The sequence below is a fragment of the Lonchura striata genome, chromosome 1 (genome assembly GCF_046129695.1).
Source record: "Lonchura striata isolate bLonStr1 chromosome 1, bLonStr1.mat, whole genome shotgun sequence".
Taxonomy (NCBI): domain Eukaryota; kingdom Metazoa; phylum Chordata; class Aves; order Passeriformes; family Estrildidae; genus Lonchura; species Lonchura striata.
The window spans coordinates 84,837,796-84,865,761 of record NC_134603.1 but is presented as its reverse complement, the minus strand read 5'-3'; the positions used below and the strand labels follow the sequence as shown (position 1 = coordinate 84,865,761).

The window sequence follows — 27,966 nt, the reverse complement described above, 5'->3', positions numbered from 1 at the left end:
TCTAACAAATTTTTGGAGATTTCTTTTACGGAGAAGTGACTTTCTGCCTTGATGTAATTTCATTTTGTAACTTACTAGCTTTTCTAAAAACATCCTATAGTAAAATGGACTGTCTGAAGTCAAGTGTTGACCTTTTAATGCTGATAAATTATTTTCGAGTTCTCTGTATCTTTGTGTTGTAATGTAGCTGTGCCTCCAGAAGTCTTCCAAAACCTGTTTTAATGCATGAAAAAATACTTATTGCATACAATTTCAACAAATAAATAAGAAAAATCTAAGTAGTCAGGGCTAGGAATTTGAGGAAAGAAAAAGTGAGGAGTGCCAAGATAACATGTCTTGCCATTGGGATAAAGAAATAAGTAGTAGAAAAATATAATATTGCAGGAAGATGCTGTATGATACAGAGAAGAAATCTTGCAGCCCATTGCTAGATGGAGCAATCTCAGTCCCAGGAATTACGGTGTAACCCACAGCCTTACAACATGTCCAATTCCCCAACTGTTGTGCTGTAAATACTCACCGGAAGCTGACTACAGAGGTTTTGGACTACTGGCTTACCAGACTGTGAGGCAGGCAGCACAGTCAATAAACTGGGGGATTATCCAGTTAAATCACATAGCAATGTGAGGAGGATGAAGATCTGACTTATTTTGGCAGGAGTGACCTAGTGAATTTCGTGAAAGAATATACATGTGTGGAAAGGGGATATGTATTTTGGCCCACAGAACACATTTTAAAGGAATTTGAAGTCTGTTTTTTGTGCCTCAGTGGCGATGACAGTACTACCAGTATCCATATAGAGTCAGTGATGTATTTTATCTTATTTTCAATATTTTGTGATGAAGCAGAGATGTTTTAAATTAATATTCTTGCAAGCAAAATAGTGCATGAACATCCTAGAAGGATGTTTGATTTAGTATTTGCAATTTAATCTCAATTTTTTATTGAAAACAAGGACAAAGAGAAGAGTTAGTAAAAATCACAGTTGAAGGCTTTGACAAAATCATCTTTCACTATAACTTGCTGTAGTCCATAACCTATAATCTATGGGTATCTTATTTAAAAAGCCACCATATACTAAATCTAATTCCAACCTCCTTGATTAGCACAGTCAGTGTGTTATCAGCTAAATTTCATCTTAACAATTTAAGAAGCCAAATAATGCATGTTGAAGGGTATTCTTAGTGCTTGTAAGTGATGCTGGCAAATCCAATCAGGATTTCAAGCGTTACTCTGCAGTGTTGGGGGTCTTCAAACTGGAGTTGGTTCTCCATTATATTGGCATGTGGATATCTCCACATACACATTGTGCTTCTGTGAGAAAAATGAAGGCAGTTTGACTTTTTTCTTTTCCAGTTTCTTGTTTGGATGTATGGTTTTGAATTTTCTAAATTGCTCATACATCCTAGGTTTTTTGCCCACTTTTCATTTTAATTTTTTATTGCGTACAACCATTCTTTAAAGCAATGACTCATATTTCGATCTCTAAGGAGGACATTACTCTTTGTCATTATCTGAGACTATTGCCATCCTATAACAGAAATTAGTTTGAGGAATTAGTCCATTTTCAAAAGACTTTTTTCAAACCAAATCCCAGTAGAGTTGCTGTACAATGCCCAGTCAGGTGCTGGGAAGGCTTGAAACTTTCTTTGCTCACTTCTGAGCTGTATTACAACCTCCCAGAGTCACCCAGAATTTCTACAGAGCTACTGTCTAACTTTTATTGTCAGAATAAGTAATATTTGTAAACTAGAAGAAGCTGGAAAGAGAATAGATGCAAACAACCAAGGCCTGGTTTAGCTTTCAAGTAGGATTTAGAAGGGATATGCTAGAGTGCATCTGTACATTTTCCTGTATTAAAGTGTCAGGTAACAGTCTGGCATTCCACATAGTGAAAAGTATATTTAATTTTCTGCTGTCTTCTATATGTCAATGACAAGATTATTTGTTGTCTGATATAAAACTTCCACTATCATCTTCACCTTTTAAATAGAAATAATTTTTTATATTGCATGTTATATATGTCTTATAACTACATGGATTATTTTTAAACAACTTGAGGTTAATAACAAGTAGTATTTTAGGGACACAGTTTCTGTTTCTGAGATTTAATTACAAAAGCAAAATTGTAGGATCAACTTTTCAGTTTGACATTACCCAATTTAATTGTTACCTGCATCTAAATAAGTTCAGTGCAGAGAATATCACACAGCATTTAATTTTAAAGTTTTATTGCTACACTCTTTGGTTTTGGAATATCCCAGTGTTTAACTATTAAGAAATCACAATTTTCTTAAAGAAAACAATATTGTTAAGAAACCACTGTTGAGGTGATTTTCTTGTTATTAAACTTTCTTCTTGATCTGAATATTAAGAAAACACAGGTCCATCAATGGGACAATTTTAGCAAAATTTACCAACTATCCTTGTTAAATCCAGAAATTACTACAGTGTGTTATTTTAAATTTTCCATGACTTCCTGACTTAAAATACTCTAAATTTAAATATACATTAAGTGTTTAGTTCAGAGAACTACCTATAAAGCTGTTGTAGGATGTTTTCAGTTTCCAGAATAGTTTTTCACCATTGGAATTGCACACTAAATTTTAAAGCAGAATTTAATTAGCTCTCACTTCACTGTTGTGTTAGTTAAAATACTCTTCGGAGCTGTCAGTTGGAATTGGTGGGTGCCTGGAAGAGGTTTTTGTGAGGAGTGTTGAAAACACACTGTTCCTCCCACTGCAGGGGCTCTCTGCATCCTAAGGCTGCGCAAGGAACTTTCTTAGTGCATAATTTTTCTGCATATTAGATTTCTGGATCACCCTGTAATCCTGCAGACAGCATTGGATGAGTTCTTGAGAAAATACATGAGGTGTCTGGCATTTGTTCCTGCAGTGCTAAATAGTATCCTGTTTGTCCCAGCTTGAGCAAAAAGTGAAAACACACACTGCAGCTTGCCAGTAGGGCTGGGGTGGTGCTGTTCTGGCTCCCACGGCTGTGTGCCTGCCAGTGTGCTGTGCTAGTGCCGAGGAGGAGCACCGGGATGGAAAATCCAGTGTCCCTGCACAGATGATTGAGGGAAATTGCCAGAGGGTAGATACCCGAGTTACAGGCAGCCTGTGGACTATTGCTCACTCCTGCATCATGTGTACATGAAAGGACATGTGATGAGTGGTTTGGCTTGGAAGGGACCTTAAAGATATTGCCATGTATCCTGTGTTAAAAAAACATAACCTCAAGACTTGGAACATCTCTCTGAAAATTAAACCATCTTGTCTGTCCCATGTAGCATACACGTGGACATACAATGTTCACAACATTGATTTTCAGTTTGTGTGTTCTCAGAGCTCAAGGCATTGAAGCTTGTTAGCCAAGTACTGGGCTGGCACCTTCAGAATGGATTGAAGAAGAGTTTTACTGGATAACCAGCCCTAATTCTTCATAACTGAAGAATATTGCCAGAGAACTAGTTTGTCTGAATACATTGTTCCCACAGTCAAATTCCTGCGGAAGGAAGTTAAATTCTAGTTGCATTACCAAATGACACATCACCTTCTTTCCATTGTGGAAGGAGTTTACAAAGAGCTGTGGTCTAGGTGTGTATGGAGACCAGGAGAGACATTCCACACGGAGCTTTGGAGGCATGCCAGGGGTGGTATAGGTTGTGTTGTAGGGCTGTGATGTTGTTGGAAGGCAGCACGCAGTTTCAAAATGCCCTTTCCAAACCCTTGCCTTCCAAACTACTTATGGCTGCTGTGTGAGTGTTCTCATTAAAGAGAAACTTGGCTGTATTTGGTAGCAAATTGAAGCCCTAATTTATAATGTCAATGCTGTAAGCTGATTGCTTGTAAAAGACTAAACACATTTAGTCTGCAGACTCTGCTTTGTTATTGTATTGATTTTAGGAGCTATTGAAAAAAGTCAGGTCAACTTGCAAAAAATTAGGTGTTTACACATTATCAGAACAGTGATGGGGATTGCAGGTATTTGGAGTTTAAAGGATATGTGAACATGTATTTAAATACTTTCTGTAGTTTTCATTTACAAGTTTAAAATAAGGTTCTGAATTTAAGATTTAAGTTCACTTTGTTGCCCTTTGAGTTCCTTTGCTAATTAGATATTTCTATTTTAATGTAGCACTGTGTTTCTTAAAGGAGTACCATTGGGATGTAAAACAAACCAGAGACAATCTGCTTTTCAGTTAAAAAAAGAAGAATGTTTTTCCAATATTATTTTCAACCAATTATAAATAAAAGCCTTAAGACAATAGAAGCAAGAAATACTGGACTTCATTCACTTTGCTCCCTATGGCTCTCTTAGTGAACTACATTTAAAGTGAATTCATAAGATTGCTGTTTTCATTTGACCTGTACTTTGTAATCAGATTTTAGTGGTCATTTTAACTGATCAAGAACTAAATAAATTTTCATTTTCAGTAAATTTTTCTGTCCTATTTTTATAGGCATACACTTTGTGCTATTGCAACTTTGTAAACCTGTCTCTTCATTTGGAATATCACTATTTCTTATTAGCATTCTGTAGATGAAATTTTCCTACAAACTATTTTTATATGTATATAATCACAAATAGTTTTTTCTTTTCATTTTTAATATCTTTGTGAATTGCACTTATTACTTATTTAAATCTCTTGACAATTCATTTAAATATGTGAGATTTTATGAAATGTAGTTCTCTTTTGAAAGGATTTTTCCAGCACTTGAACTGGTGGGCCTCCTAGTACTGGGTATTACAGAGGAAAAATACTTAATGCAAGGGAAAAGGGATTGTAGAAGTTTTTTCACAGAGTTGTCAGATATTCAAAGTTCTGCATTCAGTGTTTTGTCATTTGTTCATGTGTGAGGTTAAAGATACTCAGTTATTATCGACGTGTTTGGCTTTTAATAGCAGTCAAGCAAAATTTGTTATAAAAATGCAAATCAGTCTAATGGAAGCCTGCAACACTGCTGAATCATTTTCTTTAAATAGTAGGAAGGAATCCTGTATGAGCTTAACTTTTCCACTCAAAAATGCTACACGCTATGGCTCTGCAACTGGAAGTGACAAAGAATGGGCACAAAACAGTGAGGAAAATATACATTGTAAATCATTTGTTATGTTAATAGATACACCACCATGGGGATATATACTGCTTTTTCTCTGAAGATAGAAATTATGAACAGAGTGTAATCTCTCTTTTCTCAATTTGCAAAGAAGAGATGCAGCTCTGTGTTCCTGATGTCCTTCTTCTATACTTCTGTCAGGGTTAACTTTTTGTTTTGTATCATAATACTCATTTAAATGTTTTTTGAATACCTGTGAAGCTGCAGTTTACAGTACACAAATACTGAAAGATTTTTATATGTAATGAAAAAAATGCTAACATTTAGGAGAGATTTTTTTGTTTTGGTTTTTTCTATGAAGAACTAATACTTAGCTGTGTTTTCTTTTTTGGTTTCTTTTTTTCATGGTTTTTTCCTCCCCATAATTGACAAATGTTTCATATTGAGATTGAACAGAGCTGTCATTCTAGCCTTGCTGAAATAACAAGAACTGACAAAACAGATAATGGTCAGGCTTTAGGATTTCCAAAGATACTGTTAATACAACTCCATTAAGGTTTCTGGAAAGTCTTTTTGTGAGCTGGAGCTCCATGTTTTAATTAACTAGTCACACTGAGTATTTCAGATCCCTGTATTTAGTTGATTGCAGTCACCAAAATCTAGTTGCTCTGAAATACACTGAAATTTTAAAAGTTAATTTCTTGCATAAATTAATAATTTTGCTAGTCTTTGCTGTAATTATTTGGTAAATTAACTGTTCTGCACTTTCAAGAAATAATGAACTAGCAGTGAGGTGAGCTGTTATTTCTTGTATTTATTCATAGGCCCTTTTTTTCTTTTCTATGAGATCTGTGCTATTGATTTATGTCCCAGTAAATTACAGTATTTGGGCTTTAAGAGCCTGTTTGTCCTGCCACATCCTTTAATACAGTATCTGAAGTTGTGTGTACATTTCATTTGTGTAAATGACAGCTGTCAGATTGCTAATTTCATTTTTCAACGGGGCAAATACCATCAGATTCCATGGATGCAGCCTTACAAACAGATGAATACAAATGTTTTCAGCTGTGAGCATTGTGATATAGAGTCCCTTCATGACTTTATATTTATTTCTCAGTTAGCACTGTCTGTGTACTTCATATCCTCTACTTGTTAAAGATGCACTAATTTCTTCTTTTGCTGAGTAAGACTCTTTCAGGTTTCTTTAACTCCCAATTAGCTTTTCTTTGCTAATAGTATCATTAATGCTTGAAATAGCACTGTAGCTCTGCAGGCTGAAATCATCACTAAGTCAGCAAGTGTTGCTAAGGCTCTATACATTTGTATTGCTTTTAATGAAAATGTGCTGAGATTTCTTCCAGTTGGGCATTTTAAGCATGGAAGCTTCCGTGTCCAAACTGCATGCTAATAGAGGCTGCATGGAAATAATCACTGTTATGCCTGAGAAACTGCTTTTTATTGTGAATTAGGCTACATTTAGTGCCCTGAAACTGCTTCAGCACACCACATTTGAGTTTCAGTAACAAAGTATTCAGGTAACACTTTTACTTTATCCCATTTTTCATTGTTAGGGATTTAGAGTCCAGAGTGTATCCCAGAGTTTCAGCCTTGCCTCCCAGGAATAGAACTTCTACCACCCTATGCTCAACAGCAAAACCCACCTGACGTAAGTGGGAGGAAGTGCTCTGTAAAGCAGCAGCAGTGTCTCTTTTTGTCCCACAGCTGCAGCAGAAAGGGAAGGTGGAACGTAGTACTGCTCACTTCCTATTTTGATTTGGACTTCCTTTCTGACTTCCCATCACACCTTGTCCATCTCCCTGAAAAGCTGAGAAAGGGCAGGTCAGGTGTCAGGCAACCAGCCCAAAAACCAAGCAGTTAGGGCTAATGAGCATTCATCTTTCTTGAAAAGCAGCAATCAAAGTGTCTGTGTAAATTAAAATTGCTATGTATTTCAGCATTGCTTATAAGCTCACAAGTTTGACTCTTAATCTTTGCCTTTATTTCTTTTGGATATGTATAATTCATGACAGTATTTATCAGATGTCTTTCTTGCTATATGCTATTTCTCTATGCTGTCAGAAGTAACAGGATTATTGTTAAATTACTGCTTTTAGCTGAAATAGATAATTTTATGAGTTTTTCATTACTGCAAGTGGGTGCATGCTCTTCTTAACGAAACTCCACTCAGCAAGGAAAGTTATTTGAGAGATGCCTGCCCCTCTGCATGTATTTTTCTGCTTGAAATTTGAACAAATTATCCAGAAGGATTTTGAAGGTGTTTCTACATCTCATTATGAATTCTGTGCAATGTGAAAATCTCAACTTTATTTTTGTCTTAGAAGTACATGTCTGATATATAATTCCCCTTGGCAAGGAAAAGAGATTTTAGGATTCCACAAATCCAAATTCTTTTGCTTATGGCTACGTCCCAGCTGAAGTGTTAGATTTTCCTTGGAGATCTTTCAGAACTAGGAACGTGATTCTTTCAGCAGGGTATAGAGCACATCAGTTTCCTGTTTAAATTGGTTCATTCTCCAGAGATGTGAAGAAATGTGAAATTCAGCCTGGCAGGACTAATCCAAAGAGACACAAAAGAGAAGGATGGGACCTCAAAGTTTGGAAGCATGAAAGTGTACAGGCTGGTGCAGAGAGATTTGGTTCATCAGTCATGGTTTTATTTTTATTAAAAAAAGCAGAAACTTGAATATTTTAAAATCATACCACAATATTTGTATTTTGGTAATATCTCTTTCACACAATGGCTTTCTTCTTTCTTTTCGGATGCAAGAGGAATGCAAATCTACTCATTATTTTCAAATAGTCTCATACTTTCTTCAGAAGAATGGAAGAAACAAATTAACACTGCTTTGGTTCTTTGCACCTACCGCTGACAGTACATAACAGCTTTTAAAAAATGAATTGTGTGAACTGGCTACTGTTAGTTTATGAAAAAGCAAGTGCTGTACCTTTTGTCTAGGCCTGAAAAAAGATGAGTCCTTTAGCCTCACTTTTTCTCATGTTGAATATGAGTCTCTCAGTAAGCACTGAGACGCCTCCATTCACAGGTCTTGTCTCTCTCTGTCCTTCTAGGGGTCACAAGCGCAAACTGGATGAAGATGATGCTGCCAGTGAATCCAGTAAAGAATCCAGCAATGAAGATGAGGAAGGAAGCAGTTCTGAAGCGGATGAAATGGCAGCAGCACTTGAAGCTGAACTGAACCACTTCATGTGAGATTCATGCAGAAGACAGAATTTGTAATTATATTTACTTCTCATAAGCAGATCGGACTTCAGATTAGTCCCTTATGTCAGTACTCAATGTTTTACCAAAATGTGTGTGTATATTTTGCAAAGCATCTCAAGAGGTGATATGCTATTTTACAAAATCAGAAATAGATGTTTTTAAGTTGTTTTACAAAATAAAATATACTTTTTTAAGCAAAAAAAAAAGTATTAAATGGGACATGGTGTGCTATGCCAAAGACGTTAGGAGCTCTGCAGAACCTTCATGTACGGGACAGTGGCACAAAGACTTGTGTTAAACATACATCAAGTTTCTAAAAATATTGCAGGTTGTGGTTTATGGGTTACAATCTTCAGAAAAAGGAGGAGATAAAGGATATGGAATTGTCTGGGTAGTACAGCATGCACCTGACAAACTGGTCATCCTTTTCCACAAATAAAGCTATCAAATATAAAAGGAGTTTTGAAATAAAAAAGAACGATTTTGAAATAAAAAAGAACGATTTATATTTGTATAGAAACAGAGAACATGATATGCAAGCTTTGTGAACTCTGCACTTGACCCACCTGCCATTTGCTCGTAAGAGAATACATAGTTATCAACATTCATGGTTAGGTTACTTTTTTGAATAGTTGAGTTCTTTAGAGACATTGTTTAGATTTTTAACTTTTCTTCTTTGTAACCAGAAATTTAGCACAGCAGACTATGTGATCCTGTACTGCCACATGAAGCATATTCACCCATTCATGTTGTCTTGGAAAGAACAAATGCTACTTCAGTCTAGATAGAATTTAATTTCTTTGACAAGAGATCTGATGTAAAGTTTTTTGTATATTCTATTTCATATTTGACCCACAAAACAGATTTTCTTCCATTTAATAAAGGTTCATTTTGTATGCTTTGTTTCTCTTTCCTGTTCATTTCCTTGCATCAAACATAAGGCTCTTTTCTGTATTATCTTTCCTTTATTCTGCATGAAAATAATGAGAAATATTGAAAGTAGGTGCAGATTTGTAGGTTCAGGCAGGCAGCTGAAGGACAGAAGAGAAACACTGGCTCAGAAGATTCATGGACTGTAACATCTGACTTTTCTCAGGTGTCTTTGACTGGCCTCTGAAATTACCATAAGAGTTGTCTCTCTGGTGTTGAATTTCTGTGGCTAGGACATTGGTTTATTCTCAATTGTTAGCAGCTGGAGATTGGATCCTTTTAAAAATATGATTGCAAAAGAAGACTTGTTAGTTTGCATGTCATGGTTAAAAGGAAGAAGTATTTCTGGTGCAGAATACTTCATTTTTCTACTTAGCAGTAAAACAGAACATTTCAGTAGAATCTAAGCTGCTTTGCAAGTAGCACTCTAATTTTAAAGCTTCATGATGACAATAAAAGGAAGACTGATAAAATACAAGAGCCTTTTCAGATTAATACTGTTTCTCCACTTCAAAAGGTAAAGTCAGCATCCACAGACAAAAATAGTGGATTTTGTGGGGAAACTGCTCAGTTTCCTGGTACCACACAGCTGAATGCTGCAATGCCCTGCCTGCTGTAACTCTCCATGAAAACAAGCAGGATTGTCTCCTAGTGACTTTTCATCATATAACAGAAGAAAATTACTAATGCTTGTAAAACGGAACGTCAAAATAGTTTCTTTTTTTCAGCAACTTGTATACAGCATCCCCAGCTACCAGAGGATGACTTCTTAATTAAATACTAAAATGCAAGGGGTTGTGAGGCATGTTTTTTGTTTTCTTAAAATCCCACTTGAAAGAATGTGAAATAACATCAGCTTTCTGGATCACCGTGATGCTGCAAATGACTTGACAGCACACATTTCAGCAGAGACTTGTTCTGGCTGATGGTCTTTGCTAGTCACGCAATTCTGGGGCAGCATTTAAGCTCTGAATTTAAATGCAGCCAGCAAGCAAAGCCAGACTTTGCTGGGTGCTGCGTCCCTGGCACCGCAGCTGCCTCACAGTGCTCATGGGGAGATCCTCTGTAGACAAGCTGTCTGGTAAGAGAGGCTGTATCTGTCTTCCAGTGTTATTTTATGGATGATGGTTTAACTGGTGAAAGGGGGTGGTCTGGGCAGGAGTCCTAAAAGCCATCAGCATGCCAGTATCTTTTAACATTCCCTGCCCTTCAGTCCTTGTAGTAAGAGGGACCTAGCACAGGGAGGGTTGAGCAATTCCTTGCTCACTGCCAGAGCAGCCCAGAAGGCACCAAATCTACTTTCTGCTGAAAAGTAGCCTCCTGCTCAATCAGGTGGCTGTGTTGAGTGCACAGGTGGGAGAGAAAAGTGGAAACTGAAGATTTGATAGATGATAAGTTAAATGCCCATTCTAACCTGCCAGCAAGAAGCCTCTGAATGTATGAAGTTGTCACTCACTCCCACTAGCTTACACTTTTTTGAAGGTGCAGGAGCATCCTAAGAAAAGCAACAAATGTGCTTTGTGGAATGAGTTTAACTCTTCATTAAGTGACCTAGATATTTTCACTGGGTGTTTTAGCCTGCCTTTCTGTCCTACTTCTGTACATTAGGTAGCTAGCAAGGACCTGCTATCATGGGGGGCACAGCTGAAGCGTGGAACAGATTCCCAGTAAGGCTGTCAAACTCACTGGGCAGTACTGGTTTCTGAAAGGGTACTGGGTGTGGAAATGAGCACAGGAAGGGCACCTTGCTTCGTCAAGCTTTCTAAGCGTGTACTCTCACTGCTGGCTAGGAAAGATGGCTCCTAAGGGCTCATGGTTGTTTAAGAACTGGGAAGATCCATCATTTTGATTTAAAGACCAGTATTTTTACTTTCTCCTTGGCTTGCCCTCACCAGTTCTTAAGAGAATGAGAAGACATCAAAGCTCTGATGGGGATCATAGAATAGTTTGGTTTGGAAGGGACCTTTAAAGGTCACATAGTCTATTCTCCCTACAATGAGCAGAGACATCTTGAACTAGACCAGGTTTTTCTGAGCTTGGTCTATCCTGGCCTCAAAAGTTTCCAGGGATGGGGATGTAATAGAACCTGTGATAAAGGCAAAAACCATCACATAGTGGCCAAGCTTTTCTCCTTGTGCCTGTGCTGGGGACAGGGGAGGAAGAGGGAGCCGTTGCTTAGCACTGAGATGCGAAAAGCTCCCAGCATGCAGATACTTTCCCTGTCGGGCTGTGTGCATATGTGAAGGACTCGAGTTTTCTGTGTTATATAGTAACATCGTCTGTGAAGGGTGGGAAGTCTCAATTTTCCTTCCTGGCACTACTGCTTGCAGAATAGGTGACTGTCTTACAAGTGTGAGAATACACATACACAAACCTGGAGCTGTACCTAAAGATTTCTCAGCTCTGCCTAATTTTACTACAGTGAACATTGCAGTAGATGACAAGTCGAAGAATAAATACATAGTGGTCTAGTTAAGGTGTCGATTTCTTGGGGTTCTTAGGGTCAGGGTGACCCTGAGAGATCGTAAAGAATCTTTTCTTCCCTAGCCCAACGCAGCCAAAGAAGGAATCTGGAATGTTTCCGATTGCGTTTTAAAGGTTGTTTATTTTTTCTTATCTATAACATTCTCTGACCTGCCAAGCTCCATCCAGAAAGAAAGCCATGGCTATCTGCCCTTAAGCCTCAGGCAGCTCCCACATTAATACTCAAAACTACGTGTCTATGTTTACAATTTATTACCAATTCCTATCATCTATGTTAGACAGTGAATCTCTACCTTGAACCAATAGAAAAGTGTCACCATCGCACCAAGACATGGAGGACAAGAAGAAGGAGAAGAAGGCCAGGACATGCCCAAATTCCTCCATCTTGACCCCCTGAATTATATTCTAAAAAACCCCACATTTCTAGTTTTCCACCCTGTGTTAATTCAAATATCACACTACTCAAACCCTTGTGGCTTGTAATGCCTCATATAAACTTGGCAGTTTTCCACAGGCTAAAATTGAAGCCACAGGTGTTTTTGACTTCATGCCAGGATCTCCAAGCCCGCTTCATGCCAGGGTCTCAAGACAGCCAGAGCAGCCAGAAGGATATCCTGGACTCTGACATTAAAGGAGGGAGGGAATCTCATCATGTAGATGAAAATTCATTATGAGAATACTCCCAACTCTCACTACCTGCAGGAAAGCCTTTATTAATTCGTTTTTCCTATCCAATCCTACTTTCTGTTGTTATTTCAGAAGTGTTTGGAGCCCAGCGCCTGGCTCAGCCTCCTCTCCCTTCCCTCTCTCAGGAACAGGAGACAGCAGTACCCAGTCCCCCAGGCACCATCACCTACAGCAGGCATACATACCTGTACTGATAGGCTGCAGCTGCATGTTCTGTGCTCTTTCTGCTGACCTGGCTTTGAGAGAGAGAGAGACAGAGAGAGATTACCTCTAGCAACTGCAGTAACAAATAGTACAGAGAAGTGAAAATACTGCCTTTTTGTAGGCTGGGTGTGGGTGCTTGTATGTGGAAAAAGGAATGTCTTTCTTTTAGGAATTTATTCCTCAGTGTCATACAGTTTATAACTATAAATGGAAAAATCTTTGCTTCTGGTCTGGCCTCCCATGAAGATCAACTCAACCATTCCCAGCAGCTGTTAGGTCATTGTCCCCAAGAACCAGGCCAGCTGTTTCCTGGGTCTCCTCAGAACCCACATGAATCCTGTTATCTTTCTCCTCCAAGGAAAGAGTAGATCTGTTGTCACGAATATTTGCACGACAGAATGGGAGTGGACCTCTAGAGGTCATCTGGTCTAATCCCCTGCTCGAGCAGGGAGGGTCACCTGTTCATGTCCATGTCAGTATCTGGATGTCTGCAAGGATGGAGAGTCCACAGCCTTTGCCGTTCCCTTACAGCAAAAAGATACGAGTGTGGGTTTTTTTAACTTTTTTTTTTTTAGGGGAAGTGGAAAGGAAAAAAGTGAACACAAGGAGCACGATTGCTGTCTAAGACAGGGGAGGCATAAAGCAGGTGTGGCTCTCATCCCCAAGTTTCTCAAGGAGCTGAAACTTTAGGATGCATGATTGCCAGAAGCTTGTTTTCTTTCAAGTCCAGAACCAGACACTACTGGTTAATGAGAGTGTGGATTTTAATAAACATGTGATGAGTTTTTGAGCCACTTGAGAGTTTATTTTGGAACAGGATTTGAGAAGGATGTCAGGCACCTGGAACTCAAGATCGCTAGAACTGTGGAGAAACAGACATAAACTATAAGCCAAGCTCTCTTTTGTGCGAACTCTATTTCTGGTAGAGCAAATTATTCCTTTCACTCCTCACATTCTTTGTGACTCCCTCTTTTGGCTGGAGAGTGGTAGAAATTCCCCATGACCTGATCCCAGGGAAGGGTGGGGTTGGCATAAACCCCAACCCCAGAGCACTCAGAACATTTACTTGGTGAGATGGGGGCTGATTTTGACTCAGATTCTGTCGTGTGCACTGAGCAGAGGGTGGGTTTGATGTGTTTGTATTGCTGACTTCCACGGGCCCTTTTAAACCTCCTGGAGTTCTCATCCCTGCAGGTCTCATGCCCACAGAGCCTGTGCCAACACTTGTGAGTCAGAGCTCCCTTGGCAGAGGATGATTAATTCTCTTTTCTTTCCGCACTCCACCCTAACTCTGCTCCCTGAAAAGACAAGGAGCCATATCTGGCAGATGCAAGTATGTATGGCACTTCTAAATATCTCCATCCCAAGATGAAGCTGGGCTGACTTAGTCATTGGGTGGGTTTAGAGGCACTTTAAAGGTAGAGCAGATGCTGAGCTGAAACAACAGAGGTAAAAGTGCATTTTGTTGCCCTATTTGTGGGATGGACAGCTATGTCCACGGGTTCCTTCCATGTGCTGTCCTCTTCTATTGAGCAGTTTTCCATGAGTCAGTACAGCTTGCCAGGAGACTGGTTGTGGATATTCTCAGTTCAGTCAGAGAGAAAAAGAGAAAGGTTTCTGCCAGGCTAAGCCTGGGAAAAAATCTGAGAGGAATGTAAACAATTATTATCTCTCTTTCTGTTCATGTTGTTTATAGATATGTTCTACCACCGTCTGCAATTCATAGTACACCAGTGGTGTGGAAGGTTTTCACTTTGAGACCAATCATATTTCACCTTAGTGATCCTGGTTATAAAAGAGGAAGGCTACTTGTTAATAAAGCTCATTCTTTGCCTTCTGAAGATGGAGTCTCTTCATTCCTGTCCCTGCCTCAACAGCAACAATAGGGAAGCAGAATAGGGACAGACCTTCTTCCTGAGGCACCACAGCCATCTTCCTGAGCCAAACTCTCACCAGAGCTAGCAGACAGTAACTGTATTGCAAAACCACATGGGTTTAATAGGCAATGACAGAACACCCATCCTTCTCCAAGTCTACTCTTAAAGTAGTGCAGTTCTCTGTCCCTTCTACACCTGCCAGGGAAAGCCTTGAAAAAGTGAATCTCAGTGACAGGCCTCTACTGACAGTCATCATGAGGGAGAAACCTTGACCATGGACTGCCAGAAGAGCTGACAGTCCCTTCCTTTCCTTTCCCTTCTCTGCAGGAGACCAGCATCTCTAAGTCCCCAAGACTGTTTGTCTGTCAGATTTTGGATGTTGTTGCTCCTTCACAACAATCAAGCTGCTCTTGCTGAAGCACAGACTATGGTTGCTATTGATCAATTCTAAGAGGCAAAGCCCATAGGCAACAGAAGCTAGGGACTTCTTATAAAACGAGGGAGGCTGGACTGGACAAAACGCAGGTTGAGCCAATATGGTTAAAGCTACATTCTCTGTTTATTGTCTATAAGATGGCAGTTTATATACACTTCAACATAGTTTACAAATTGTGAGCACACTATCTTGGTCAGCATTGTTTGTCTTTGCCTGAAAGTGGCCAGAGTTCTGCACTGCAGCTCTACACTAATTCACACCCAGAAAACCTATTAACACCGTGGTTACCTTAAAGTAATTTCTAACTGAGCAACAACTATTTTCTTACTACGCCAAAGGCTTCCAGGCCCCACCAAGGCCGCTTATCAGGGGCCTAGCCTGAGGGTAGCTCAACCTTCACTCTAAATATAAATCATGTCCTGTCTCTCTCAGAAATCTGGTAACAGGCAACAGCCTCTTCCTCCTCCTCCTCATGCTGCCTTCAGACCAGGTGATGGTGCTTTTCTGGCAGGGAGCACAGCAAGAAGTCAGAAAATCTTATCTTTTCAGATATACCACTATGGATATATATGACCCTTTCAGGACATAAGTAATAAACATGTCACTTAGTTCCAATACAAATGGTGCTTGGTGTTCTGTTTTAATTAAGTGGATGAGTTTGGTCCTCAGAGAGCTCAACATGTCCTTGGGTAAATAAATATTTTAATAATTCCGCTTTGTCTCTCATAATCTTATAGCTGCAACCTACAGAAAGGCTTTATTTTCCTTGACACTGAATACCAAATAAAGAACACTCCATCTGATTCCTCTGCTTTTTGCTTTCTGTCCTTGGATCCAAGCTCTCAGCCCACCTGCCAGACCAAGGCAGAGCTTCACCATAGGACCTATATGCACAGCAGCCCTGTGCTGACTCCACAGGACACAGCCATCAGCTGCACCCTCCTTGGGTCTCCTCCCTCCAGGGCTGCCTGTGGAATCTGTGTCACCTCTGAGCCTGCTTCAGAAGAGCAGCTGTGCATCTTCCAGCACCCATCTACTTCACTGACCATCACCCTTCCCTTGCTGGTGGAAAAGGCTTTCAGCTTGCTGGCACAAAGCACATCTTCCTCTGCAGCTGGCTCCTCCTGCCAGCAACCCAAGACACTTTTCAGTGCTATTGGCTTTTGGCACTTTAAATCTCTTTTCTTTCTTAATGTTCCTAAGACAGCTAAGGAGCTGAAAGCAGGTCCCTGGTGGGCTGTGGGATGGGAAAGAAAGAAATTCAAAAGTCTGAAAGTTGTGCATTACCAGAAGAACTGATCTCTCACTACAGAGGCTATGCTTGGTGTGCATCCATCTGAACATACCCATCAGGCAAGGAAAGATGAACAAAGGCTGGACACTGTTTCCTTACATGAGAGGGTCCTCAGTCTATAAGGGGAAAGAAGTGGGCAAAACAGAGGTTCATTAGATTAGAAATTCTCCTCTAGAGAATGTGCCCAGGGCTGTATTAGCCCAACACCTACTGCTCTCCTTGAACCGCAGCCCATGCACAGGCCACGGAGCAGAGCCCCTGATTTGCTTCATTACAGGAGGGTGCCCTAGGTGCAGACTGGGGCACAGCAGGGGTTAATTTCAGCTGTGGCTTTACTTAACTCTGAATTGCCTGCATTTGACATCTGTGAGGCAGAGGCACTAGCAACCGCAGTGGAAGTGCTGAGGAAGAAGTCTGTGAGTGATTCCTGTTTGATCCCCAGCTTACATCGTTTACCTCATTATGGGGCTGCCTGCAGCCTTCAGCTGCTCTCTGCTTCCCCAGAGTTCATGGATGTCGCCTGCCTCTGTGCCACGTCCCTGTCCCAGCTGAGCTGTGCGCGGCCCCCGGCCCGAGCGCTCCGGGGCGGGGATGCAGCAGCTGCTGCCCGAAATTGTGCGGCGTTCGCAGAGCAGCCCTGGCCACGGTGCTCTGCTGTGCTGCAGCACGGGCTGAGACTCGAGTGGCAGCGCAGGAACAGCTGCTGCTTTCAGAGAGCAAATAACAAAAATGCTGCCCGTGCTGCAGAGGGACAGATTGCAACTCCGCTGCAGCCCAGCCACCCTGGAGCAGCCCGGAGCAGGACATCCCGGGCCCCTCACCACTATACAATCACTGAGATGCTGGAGTGTGTCCAGAGAAGGGCAGCGAAGCTGGGGAAGAGTCTGGAGGACAAGTCCAATGAGGAGTGGCTGAGGCAGCTGGGGTTATTTAGTCTGGAGAAAAGGAGGTTCAGGGCAAACTTTTTCACTCTCTACAGCTGCCTGAAAGGAGGGTCTGGCCAGGTGGGGGATGGTTTCTTTTCTTAAGTAGCGAGGAATAGGACAAGAGGAATGTACTTCAAGTCTTGCCAGAGGAGGTTTACTTGGATCTTAGGAAAGAATTCTTTACTGAGAGGATGATCACTGGAACAGGTTGTCCAGAGAGAAGTGTTCAAAAGGTATGTGGATGTGGCACCAGGAAATATGGTTCTGTGGTGGACTTGGCAATGCTGGGTTAACAGGTTCAATGAGCTAAGAGGTCTTTTCCAACCTAAACTATTCTATAATTCCATAAGACAGCCCCTGTGTGCAGGTCTCTGCCTGGGTTTGGGTGAAGCAGGTCCACACAGTCAGCATGAGCTCCATGCCCCAGCAGCCTCATCTGGAATCCAGGTCATGGTATTAGGGGCACGAAGTGTGTTGCTTTTCTTAGATCTCCCCATTGCTTGTTGTCTTTGTGCTGCAAAGGGTTGTGGGGCACCATGGAGCTCCCAGACAGGCAGCTCCTACCTGGTGGAAACTGCTGTGTCTCACCTGATGAAACCCTGGAGCCCTCCAAGGAGATCACAAAGGCTGAGGAGGTGCTCTCTGGCATCTCTGGAAGCTATTACGGACCATCTTTCAGGTCAGAAGTAAGAATTTAGCACTAATTTCAGGATGCTCTTCCAGGTCACTGTGGAAGTAGTTGGAAACCTAGAGAGCACAAAGGAAAAACTGCCTTCATTGTGCAGGGTTTCCTAACATGGCACTGAAGGTTCACTGCTTGCAGCTCTCATGTTATGATGTTCACTTGGCTTTCTTGGGAGATGTTTAGCTAATAATTATCCTCTAATACCTTTGTAGATATTGCTGCAGCACTCTTATGACACACTTCTGCTACTGGCTGCTACCAACTCTCCACTTAAAACAGTGGAGTCTGTGAACAGGAATTTCTATTTGCACTTTAGGAAAATGTGAATATTCTTCTCTACTCCTTCTACTTTGAAATGCTGTCCTGGCTGCACTGTGAAAGAGCTCAACAGCTCAGCCATGAGTATATCTGGTGATTTTTAAGCTGAGCTCAGAGCTTCATGGGGGTTTACATGCAATTTTTAATGTGAGAGGCTATGAATAATAATAGTAGTCTTGAGGCAACGAGGTGTAATGAGGTAAACAATATGAGATTTTCCCACTGAGTTGAAATGAGACTCCTTCAAATCTTTTGTGAAATTTTGACACAGCTCAAAGAAATGTTTTCTGAGGAGCACGTGGGCTGCAATATTGGGAACAAATTCTTCCAATGTTAGCAAGGATACTGCCTCAGAAATTACATGCAAGAATTTTCAGAGTTGACTATCTTATAAATATATTCTTTATGTTCTGATGTGTGAGATTGGGCATGGGAGGGTGCATCTGTTTTCCAGCAGAGAGGATCTGAATGATGCAGTTTGAAGAGAGGAGCTACAGCTCAAAGATGAAATCTTGCTCTGAAGTATCTTAGAAAACAAGAAAGCTAGACCAAAATTCAGAATATTTGGGGTGAGAGGGACGCAAATCATGCCACACACCAGTGACTTCAATGCAGTGACATGAATACAAGTCCCCCACAAAACTCATGAGAATCCTTTGTTTCAGACAATTTTTGCCCCCATGAAGACTACCTGAGATGCAGGCACTGAGTGAAAATCATCTAGGGCTATCAGTAGAATTTCCACTTGCTATTCCCTTCCCATTATCCTGGTATTTTGGGCCAAAAGTTTTCAAATATTTCTAATGTGCCATCTTGAAACTATCAACGTGCAGTTCTTCATCAGTGCTTTCAAGAGGCCCAATGAAATGGCTGAACAGGCTGGCTGCCTGTGTGCACACAGACTGACTGATTAGAACAAGACTACATTCTTGTTTGCATCTGCTCCTCCTCTGTCTTTTCCTGCTTTAAGCTAGAAGCCCAGTGTGGCCACCCATGTTAAAAATTGTGTGAGCTGCTGTGCCTGCATAAGGGCAAACCCCAGTATCAATGCAGGCTGGGGGATGAAGAGATGGAGAGCAGCAATGTGCACTTGCAGTCTAGAAAATAAATCCTGTCCTGGGCTGCATCAAAAGCAGTCAGGGCAGCAGGGCAAGGAACGAGATTCTGCCCTTCTGCTCTGCTCTGGTGAGAGCCCACCTGGAGCGATGCCTCCAGCTCTGAGCTCCTCAGTACCTGTTGGACCAAGTCCAGAGGAGTGCCACAAATATGGAGTATGTCTCCTATGAAGACTCAGAGTCTGGTTGTTCAGCCTGGAGAAGGGAAGGCTTCCAGGAGACCTCATTGCAGCTCCTCAGTACTTAAAGGGGGCTTATGAAAAAGGTGAGAACAGACTTTTTAGCACTACCTGCTGGGATAGAACAAAGGGAGTGTTTGTAAACTAAAAGGGGGTAAATTCAGACTAGATATAAAGAAGAAATTTCTTATGAAGAGAGAGGTGAAACATTGGAACAGGTTGCCCAGAGAAGCTGTGGATGTTGCATCCTGGGGGACATTCAAGGCCAGGCTGAGCAGGGCTCTGAGAAATCTGGTGTAGTTGAAGATGTCCATGCTTAATGCAGGGAGGGTACCAGACTAGATGGGCTTTCAAGGCCCCTTCCAACCCAGACAATTCTATCATTCTATGAAAAACATTAAGGCCCTGAAGCTGAGCTTCTGCACCAAATTGATTTGAAGAATAAATTCTGAAAATATAAAAATAGGCTTTTAGCAGCCTGCCTGACAGAGGCAGAGACATTGTGTGGGCAAACTGTTCCAGAACACGACTGTGCAATGGTTATTAAGAGCTGTACTTCCATAATAACAGTGCTGAGATCTTTTCTTAGTAAAGAACGATAAGCAAGTTTCAGCTCCTTCCTTGCTGAGACCTGGAGGCAGCACTGTGCTTGGTTAGCTCTGGTGCATTATCCTCTAATAGCTAAGCATATACTTTGAGTGAAGGTTGAATATAATAGAGTATTTTCTCTCCCCTCCCCACCCCTCCCCACACCACTTTACTTCCAGAATAGCATCTTCCATTGTTGGTTATTGTCATTATCAACTGATTTCCCCAACAACTTCTCTAACCATCATTTCTAGCTTCTGGGCATTAAGCAAAGATTGCTGCTGCATAATTGGATTAATTTAGAGACTGAACAACATAATTGATTTGAATTTTGTTCTGTTTTCTCTACCCACTTTTTTCACTAAGAATCACAATGCCTGTGAGCCTGGGCATGGACTTGAGTCTTCTACAGGAAAAGCCTTCATGAGTGGGAGCCCCTTCTTACTAAGTGGGTACCTTCACCTATGTTCCATGCATCCCTGTACAGGGGAGGAGTTCCTGCTGGGCTTCATGCTCCCTCCTTCTGCCAGGTGCTAGAGGAGTCATGAACCGACTCACTTCTCGCTTTGTGCTGCAGGAAGGGTTTTGTTCTCTGGCACAGGGTCTGTCACTGCTGTGACACGTGGGGACCAGCCTGCCCTGCTGTTCCCACATGGACCCCGCTTCAGGGGTGCTCTATGGCACACTCGGTTCTAACATCACTTGGGGCCTTTCCAGGCATTTAGCTGTGTTGCTGCTGTACCCAGCACAGCAAACCTTGTGTCCTGCCATGGTTTCTGACTGGGTTTTGATTCTGTGTCTCACAGATGTGGGTGTGGAGTGAGGAATGCCCTTTGGACACTGCAGCAGGGCCTGTGAGTGCCTGGTTAGGTCCCTGAAGCAGCATGCACTCACCGGGGATCCCCAAAACATGATTCATGGTTCACTGCAAAGCTTTCTTTTTCTTTGCAAAACATCTTCTCTTGGTTTTCACCACACATCTTCATTAGAGATGCTTGTCACACTGCTTGTTAGAGAATGAAAAGGTTTTCAATTATAAATTAGAATTATGAAAATCTCAACTGAGTAGCGTGACTGCAGACCATCCGCCTGAGCATCTCTGAGCTCCTTGTACCATTTCACCTCCTCTCAGCTGACTGCAGAGGTTGGCAGAGGTGCTCAGTATGTGCCCTTCCTGCTATGGGAAGGGGTTTCTCTGGGATATTTGGGCAGTGGTTATTTAGAAGATGAAGCTGCCCGGGATCCTAGCATGAGTCCTTCAGGCTTGTCACAACTTTTGCATTCCCAACAAGCCCAAGGTTGCCCATCCTACTAATTTCAGCAAACCCAGGATGTCCTTGCTCCACCTTGGGAGAGCACCTGACTCCCATACTGATGTGCGTCAGCACATCCCATCATGCTGTCTCAGAGTAGAAAACAAAAAGGGATACAACTGTGTTACTTCTTTCCACTTCTGTGCCCAGAAACAACAGAACTAAAAGGAGGTCCTTGTACTTCCTATTGTTTTGGTGAAAGGGAGTGGTGCTGCCCAACATACAATTCAGTCCTCTGAAAGCCACCAGATTTTGTGCCTGCAGCAACCTGGTATCCTATTTCCAAATAAATCAGAGATAGAAGGAATGGAGACAAGTCAAATCCCATTGCCCAGTGATGCAGGACACTTCCTTGGAAAATCAGCTGCTCCTCAGCTGTCAGCATCTGCTGCAGGCATCAGCCCTTGGGGTGCACGCCCCCTGCTTGCATTGCTGTCTGCAAGTGCCACAAGGCAAAAAACCACGTGTCCTCCTGCTTTTCCATACAAAACTGCATATGTGCATCTGCAGGTGGAATTCATGTCCTTTAGTACATAAAGGCCATGATCACTGTAGGAATGTTCATACAACATACTTGCTATAAGGCACACAATAGATTTCCCCACTTCTGCTTGGTATAGTCTTGTAATAAAGTTCTTGATGATTTAGTTGAGTTAGGGGAGTATGTCCACACCAACAGCATTAGCCTTTTCTTTAGAATAATGTTTTTCTGGAGTAACATCTAGAAAACTGATGCCCAGGAAGATTTTCTTGCCAGTATCTGAGCAATAGTTCTTAGGGGTCAGCTTTGCCAGCTTTCACAAACCTTGTTGCTTGTACTCCTCAGATGCCATGATTGTCACACTTGAATCTTTTGTGCTTTTAGCTCTCAGGCTTTTGTAGGAGACACACCTTTAATTGTTTGCCTTTTGAGTTTTACTTCCAGCTTTCCATATGCTCCCTGGTAGCACAAAGCCAAGAAGAGAAAACAGGACTGCAGAAGTGATGCTGCTGGGCACACACAGTGCCCCAAAAAAGCTCCTCTTCCCAGTGCCTGGAAACCTTTATCCCTTGCCCATATTCACCTTTTCCTCCTCTTCTGTGTCAGTTAGTCATGCTCCCCTCCTTACATGCACTCTTATTCCATGCAGATGTTAAAATTGTTCAGGCTGTAACGCACTGGAAGATTTCCCTCCTCCACAAACATCTAAACTTATCCCCAACTACCTAGATAATCTGTCTGTAAGATCCAAATGTCCCCAGTATTTGGGGGTGTTTGGGTTTGGGATTCTGATTCAGGCTTATCTAGAGAAAACTTTGAAAGGTCATTGCATTTTAATTCATCCAGCAGATGAATCTTGAAGGCACTAGGTTCTACTGTTAGGAATGTGCAGACTGAAACCAGTATATACTTGCAAACCTGGTGGGACTAATTCAGGTCTGACAGAGTTTTATGTAAGTATTGTTTTACTTTTAATGTTCTCTTTACTTATCATCACTTCTTTAAATCCCACCAAAGACAGGTTTTCTCATAAGATAATGCTTTAGCATATTCACTCAATGATATTGACTTCCCAGAGGCAGCAGGGGAATAAACCAGGAGATTAAACTGTCCAATCAATTTCCCTCCTGCCTGTGTTATGTGTGTTATTTCCCACCATGCACATTCAACATTACACTCTGTGACCATTAACGCAGTGGGTGCTGTTAGACAATGAAATGTTAGACAGCAGCATGCTAATAAAAGGTTTAATGAATAACATGATATCCTTACCAGCAGCTACAGAAGAGTTGGTCTGGGGAAACAGGGACTGTGTGCTGAGGCATCTTGTATATGAAATCGGGACGTCTGTGCTAATAAGGGCTGGTGTGGAAACATCGGCCTGGAGAGAAAACTGAGTTTGAGGAAAATATCCTCCGGATTACAGAGGTGGACCGAGCAGGCATTACCTCCGAGCAATTCACTTTTTGATGCTGTGTGGCTTAACATCTCAGCAGGACATTAATGCCAAGAAATTTAACAAGACTTTTCTGCACTGCCAGGTTGCCAGGTGTTACTCCTTGCTCCCCAAATCTGCCATTCAAATCTTACCTGTTTTGTGAAACAGGACACAAAACTGCACTTCTTTCTAAGGAGAGGTTTCAGCTTTGCAGCTGCCGCGTTAGGGCTTCTCACTCCCAGGTGACACCCTTTCTCACCAATGCTCTTGTACTTGCCAGGCTAGAGAACTCCCATAGACATCTTCTGGCCAGCCTGGAATTGGCAAAGCTGGAGTTGTGAAAAAAGCAGCACCATTCTTCTGCCACAGACTCATCGAATGTCCAGGAAAGACTTGAACCAAGGAAGGGGAAGACTGACTTCTAATGGTATGGGAAGTAATTAGTGCCCAAAAGAGCCTTACAGGGAGTAAGAAGCAATTTTCCAGCCATGAACAGGGCAGGGGCATAGGGATGCCACCAACCAGGTCTACACATACAAGTGGCTCCCTACTGCCTTGTGACATCCCTCTGGTGACAAGTGAAGGTCAGAGGAAGGGCAGAGGGACACCAGTCGCTTCCAGCTGGGCAGCTGAAGCTGCTCACTCCTAGCTGTCCTCTATTGCACATTTTTTCTTAGGTTTTCAATGGGCCAAGTGGAGTTTCTTTCATTATGTCTGCTGCAAGATCACTGTGCAAGTCAATGGTGTACTGTTAGGAAAGGGGCTGTTGACATATAGTCTGACCTCCTCTTTACCTAGTTTCACCTGTTCATTTATGTTTGCTTTGGATTAGCTGGTGAAGTCTCTTTATCAACATTATTTATAGATTTTATGCATTTCAAGACTGCTGCTTTGTTCCTAGGCTGTACTAGTCTCTTAATTTAACTAATCATCTAAAATGTTTTGAAGTATTTTCATTCTTTCTAATAAATCAAATTTTGGACCTTGACAAATCCATTTGCTGTGTTAATCCAAATTCTCTCTCTTTCATCAGATCTTCATCTCAAAAAGAAGTGAAGAAGTGATTCCAGGTGTGCCTATGAATAGATTTCATCTATATATTCCAGACTCATTATATATTTCTCTGCCTATTTTACCTTGTTATCCTGCATTGAAAATAGAGCCCCCTAAGATTCTTTCCATGTTGTTTTTTTGTGGGTTTATTTGATAGCACATCTTAGATTTTTCTATCCCCTTGTGAATTAAAATAGCTTTTCATTTTATTTGCATTTTAATCCATAAATAGTATCTCATTTTCTCACTTTCTCCCTGTATTTTTTATCTGAGTGAGTTCCATCCTATTTTTTCACATCTTCGTTTTATTAGTAATTTTCCTCAATTTAATATATATGTGACTTTAATTAATATATTCTTTATTCTCCACTGTAGGTAATTAGTAAAAGCATAAAAAACCAGATGCATGTTACTTAACAAATGTCTTTGCTAGTGTCCCTGCCAATATATAAGTGGTTATTTCCACCAGTTGTTTCTAATATTTAAATTTATTTACAAAAGATGTGTGACCATCTCTTAAACTTAGTAAATGATGTTGAGATGAAGATTCAGTGGGCATTCTCATAATAATATTCACAAATAAGTCCAAATATAACAGTAGGAGGAGGTCATATGAGATGACCATTGCAGTCTCTTTTGTCTGAATAATCTGTATTACATGTGTTGCTTTCCCAGAGCTGTTTGTTTTGTAATGTTTCTTCTACCTATTAACCTTAACAAAAAGTGTACTCAGAAAGGCATGGTATTTCTATGCTTTGTATTTTTGACTATTTTATTTTTAAGTTAAATTTTGTGGCTCTGAAAGGACATTGCCTTTCAAAGGAAAAATAGATGGTCTTCCTTCTGTGACAAAGCTACACCAAAATACTGGAAATAAAAATTACTTTTTCTAGTTTCAGAAGTTCCACAAAGCCTTTCCATGACTATTTGTGTTTACAGTTCTCATGGTTTAGGATATTAGTGCTCCCAGTGAAACCATGCTCTACTTGTGCCCCTCGCCCAATTCCCATTCTCCCTCCAACTCTCCCCTGTGTCAACTGGAGTGGAGAACTGGAGACACAAAAGGCAAAGATCATGACTTGAGATGAGAACAATTTACTGGAAACAGCAAAGAGAGAAGCAAATGAACAGTAACAGCAACAATATTATTAACAAAAGTGTACAAGGGAGAGACAGAGTGATTCAAATGCAAAATGCTCACCACAGAATCCAATTCAATGGCTCCATGCTTCCCCCATACAGAAAATGAGGTGAGGTGGTACAGAATAATATCCAGGTCCTAGCCAAGCCCTCTCCTGGCTACTGCAGAAATCAAACCTGTCCTGCCCAGAACCAGGACAGCAGGGAAATTCATCAAAATTCTATTCCATCTACTATGGAAATCGCCTCCATGCAAGATAAAATACTGGGTTTTATAGCATAAATCAGGGTTGTTTTTTGAAATGTGAATAAGTTCTTCCAATAACTTTTTGTAAAATTATTGAATCCCTCTACAGTTTTCCTTTTTATAAATCATATGTGCAAGAAAAAGAAAAATTGGAATGCACTGTAAGCATATTGTCCCAGAATTGAAAAAAAGGTAATTTTTCTGTTTCAAGAGGAACAAATTATCCCTGTGTCTCCATTAATCTTTGTATAAGCTACAAACTGGTGGGCAAGCAGTTAATCATATTGCTTTAGTATATCTCCTCCTGTGGCACTCTTGGCTTACAATATCCCAGATTTTATCAGAAATAGTCCCAAGTCTTTCAAAGAACTGCACGCTTGTACAGAGAGCACCTGTTCCTCTCTTGGTGTTCCTGGCTAGAGCAGGAAATCTGAAAATCCTGAACTATTTTTAATGATCTTTAACCTAGAAAGCCTTTGGCCTTGCCAGATTTCTGAAGTTTAGTCTGTGATATGGTTTCTTAGGCCATATTACCAGAGACCAGTTGGGTTTCATTGGTTCTCACCAATCAGTGGGAGAAGTAGGATACTTTCAGATACCTAGGACATACCTACCATCCTGATACCAAAGAACTTCTGCAAAATCTCTAAGCATTTGCAAAACAATTCCTTATCAATATTTCTTTTCATAATGGGGAGGTGTGGTGGGGAAGAGGTGTTCCTGTTCAATTAGAAACAGACTAAAACAGCCCACACATTTCACATTACTATTATTTGCTTTTTTAAGAGATTACACCTGCATTTTGTGGATGCAGTGCACGGATATGACAGCTTTCCTTTGCCTCTTATTCTTTATTATGGAAGATTTTTCTACACAGCTATTCAGCATCACAGCCATTCTTCATTCATCATTAATATCATATCCTTTGTAACTTGTAAATTGAATTGCAGAGTTGCTCAGAAAAACACTGTAAAAAAGATTATTCAAAGTGCATAAAGGAATACTCAGCTAAGTATTTCCTGTCTGTAAAGATAGTTGTGCTGAGAGTAGTTTTGTAGGGCCTAAAAGAACATCAATATTCCCAAATGTTTGTTTTTGCAAAATCAAACTCACAGGAAAAAAACACAGTGTCAGAAATGCCTTGAATTAATGTAAAATAAACAATGAGACCAAAATAAATGTTACTGTGGCACATGACTGTCGGTACACAACTCAAGGGGCTGTGGGAGCCTCTGTACATTTGTTCTAGACCACCTGTACATTTGTTCTAGACTTTAATTACACAGACCAAGTGGATCAGTTTGACAAAAAATAGAAAACAATTGTTCTCACTCAATTCAATGAGTATTTCCCACTGAAGAGATATTACTAAGTGATGGTGCATAATTTTGCTAGGGCACCTTGACCTTTTGCTTGTTTCTCCCTGGTAATAAGCAAAGCCAATTAATCCCACATGTTGAGCTGATGAGTAATGGTTCCTTGTAGAAACAGTGGTGTCACATGCCGGTACATGCATCAACATTAATCTCTATTAATCACACAGAGAACAATGACAGTTTGCTGAATATTGTTGTTCAGACTGCTGAAACCCTTAGACTGCTGAAACATTGTTCAGGAAACAGAACTGCATTGTAAGTTGAAGAAGTAGATGGAAAACCTGCCACACTGCACACAGACCTGCCTAAACCAGTGCTGAGCTTCAGTTCCAGCTCCCCACAGCATAGTGACTGATTTGATTGGAAATCTGTATCCTTCTTTCTCTGAGGTGCCATCTCACCTGTCTGCAGGCTGTCTTATACATGCAAGTGCACTCCTTGGCACACATTTTTTTTAATGCTCATATGCTTTCCTTTTTGAAAATAGTAAAATATTTAAGCTAGAAGAAAGAAAAGAAATGGAAACTCATTCCCTAAAATGTGTTCCAGGAGCTGGCCTGCTCCTCTTCCACATTGGCAGACATTTCTTTTCTTACCTCTTCTGTGGCAAGCTCCTTTCAGATGTGAAATCCCCTTCTAGGTGCAGGGTGCAACCACTGGCTAGTGCTCACCTGGACGGCTCTGTCAGACAGAGGTGGCTGCCAGGGGCTGCGAACACCAAGCCAGAAATACATGCAGAACCTCAGCTTGCTCTTTAAAACACAGGGCACAGGAAAGTACTCTGCTAACCTGGAGTCAGGGAAAGGAGAGTGATGGTCACAAAAAGAGGGACATTTTAAACGCAGCTGATAACTTTGCACTGCACTGTGTCCCTCTACACACAGAAATGGA

General features: G+C 41.1%; 1 protein-coding gene across 1 annotated transcript in view; it reads left to right on the top strand.

Moving 5' to 3' along the window:
* CTDP1 (CTD phosphatase subunit 1) overlaps positions 1-9,200 on the top strand; it is a 95,746-nt gene extending 86,546 nt beyond the window's left edge. The window contains exon 13 of the mRNA XM_021553400.2: positions 8,151-9,200. Coding sequence (XP_021409075.1) covers positions 8,151-8,292 — 142 coding nt within the window. The 3' untranslated portion in view covers positions 8,293-9,200. The remainder of the gene's footprint in view (positions 1-8,150) is intronic.
* The last annotated feature ends 18,766 nt before the right edge of the window (positions 9,201-27,966 follow it).